Source organism: Octopus bimaculoides, chromosome 6 (assembly GCF_001194135.2).
Source record: "Octopus bimaculoides isolate UCB-OBI-ISO-001 chromosome 6, ASM119413v2, whole genome shotgun sequence".
Lineage (NCBI taxonomy): Eukaryota > Metazoa > Mollusca > Cephalopoda > Octopoda > Octopodidae > Octopus > Octopus bimaculoides.
Window position 1 is genome coordinate 11692266 of NC_068986.1, and position 1988 is coordinate 11694253.

The 1988-nt window shown below is 36.5% G+C and overlaps 1 protein-coding gene across 1 annotated transcript in view; it reads right to left on the bottom strand.

Annotated features, from left to right (window-relative positions):
- The window catches only part of LOC106880528 (DNA-directed RNA polymerases I and III subunit RPAC1), a gene marked incomplete at its 3' end in the record, with an annotated part of 6374 nt that extends 5103 nt beyond the window's left edge, over positions 1–1271 (bottom strand). Inside the window, exon 1 of the mRNA XM_014930503.2 lies at positions 612–1271. Coding sequence (XP_014785989.1) covers positions 612–1248 — 637 coding nt within the window. The remainder of the gene's footprint in view (positions 1–611) is intronic.
- Between the last annotated feature and the right edge of the window lie 717 nt (positions 1272–1988).

Consider the following 1988-nt stretch of genomic DNA (forward strand, 5'->3'; position numbering starts at 1 on the left):
GGTTCAGATTACATATAGTCCATCTGGACCCTGGATTTATAAAAAACAGCAAAGAGGAGATCATTAAAGAAGGAGAGAAATTCATGGTGCTGGGTAAAGTTGTGGTCTATGCTTGTCACCAACGTCTTTTCAAATACTGGAATCGAATGTGATAGAATAGTAGCTTTCTTCTTGGAATGGGACACATGGTTTTCCAAAGAACGAGATATAGTCATGCTGAAAGTGAGACTGAAGATGTTGGTGAGGATAGGGGCTAGGTATAGGGCATTATTTGAAAGTAAAAGGACTTATTGTTAGGGTGTATTGGCTTCGTTGGTTCGAAGCAGCTGAAGGTATTGTTTGCATTTGGCATGTATTTGTTTGTGTTGAGATATAGAGAGAGATAGGCAGACAGACAGACAGATAGATAGCTCCGGCCAGTCAGTAGCCAAAGAATCAACTCAAACCAGCAGTGCCTTTATTATTTTCGTGATCTCAGGACGACTGGGTTGGTTGCGGTAAAAGTTGTGGAATAAATTCAGGACATTGTTACCTCTATTAGCAAGGAAGGTTGGTGCTAGACCGCTTTCCAGTGGAAACTTTAAGAATTATTGGGAAAGAATACCACTTACCTTTGATGCAATGCATTCTTAAGTCGAGTTTCTGGCCGGGTCGAAGTTTAGCAATGAGAATATCGTCATCAACAGGACGGATGTCTCCTTCTTTAAACAGATCAGCTTGATTGCCTATAGGGATCCACTTCAAATGTCGACTGTAAACTTTATGGTTTATATATAAATCATCGGGGTCTGTCGTGTCAGCGTTGGGATTTTTACTACATCTTATCTTCAATTCGAAAACTATGGTATCGCTGGGAGTTCCGTTCATATCTCCTTCACTTACGTACTCGAAGAGTCGGGGGTCTGCATATATTGGGATCAGACCAAGTCTGTGAGCTAGTACCTCGTCCTGTATAATAGAAGTATTATTGTTAACGAAGACTTTCTCAATAGCCATCGTAGGGACCTCGGAGATCAAGATACGCCGGAATGCGTTCACGATAGCAGCATCAATACCAACCATATCGAACTCTAAAAATTCATCGCAAAGACGAATTATGTCGACTTTAAAGTTTTTTTTGAAGTTTTTCAAATTCAGAGCGTCATCATAACCTACATGTGATCCAGGGAAATTAGTACTGTGCGTATTATCAACTGCATACTCCTTTAATGTGAGCCGCGTGCGGATATCTTCTATCACGCCCGCCATGTTTATGTGAAAGTAACACAAAACTTACTTTCGTACTTTAGGTAATAACAATAATTTTACTTCAGATTAGAATTGATATTAAATTAAAACGTTATTATTAATGAAGTATATTTTATTTGAATATTCTTAAATTTAATTGATGGTAATATAAGAAAATGAAAGGAAAAACTATTTTATTTACATAACGTTAGTATAATTAATTCGGACCACGTGTAGTAATCAGTTTAGACAACGACAAATGAATGAAAATTCTTCTTTACATTAAGTAAAAGAAAGAAATTTACGAGTTTGATGAAGTCATATTCATAGAGGAGAATAAACGAGATACGATGATGTAGTAGCTATTTCCAAAGGGTGGCACCTGTTATGACTTGAAAGTTAAATAAAAGTTATTAGCGGCTTCACATAAACATTAAGATTATTTACAAAGTGGTTCTCCCACTCCGTTTCTTCTTAACTTTTTGAAAAACATATTTGCAGAAATATGTTTTCCAGAGGGTAGATTATGTAAAAGTAATGCTTCAAACATATAATCTGAAAAAAAAAAAAAAGGTGAAAATTGTTTACGCTACGGAAATTAGAGTCAATAAAATCGGGGTGGGTGGGGAAGAACAATTTGAAATGCCTTAAAGAATTTTTTTGGTAAATTTTATCATGTACGCAGGAGTGACTGAGTGGTAAGAAGTTTGCGGATCTTTACCTTTTGGCCGGCACATTTAAAAAATAATCTTTTGGAACTA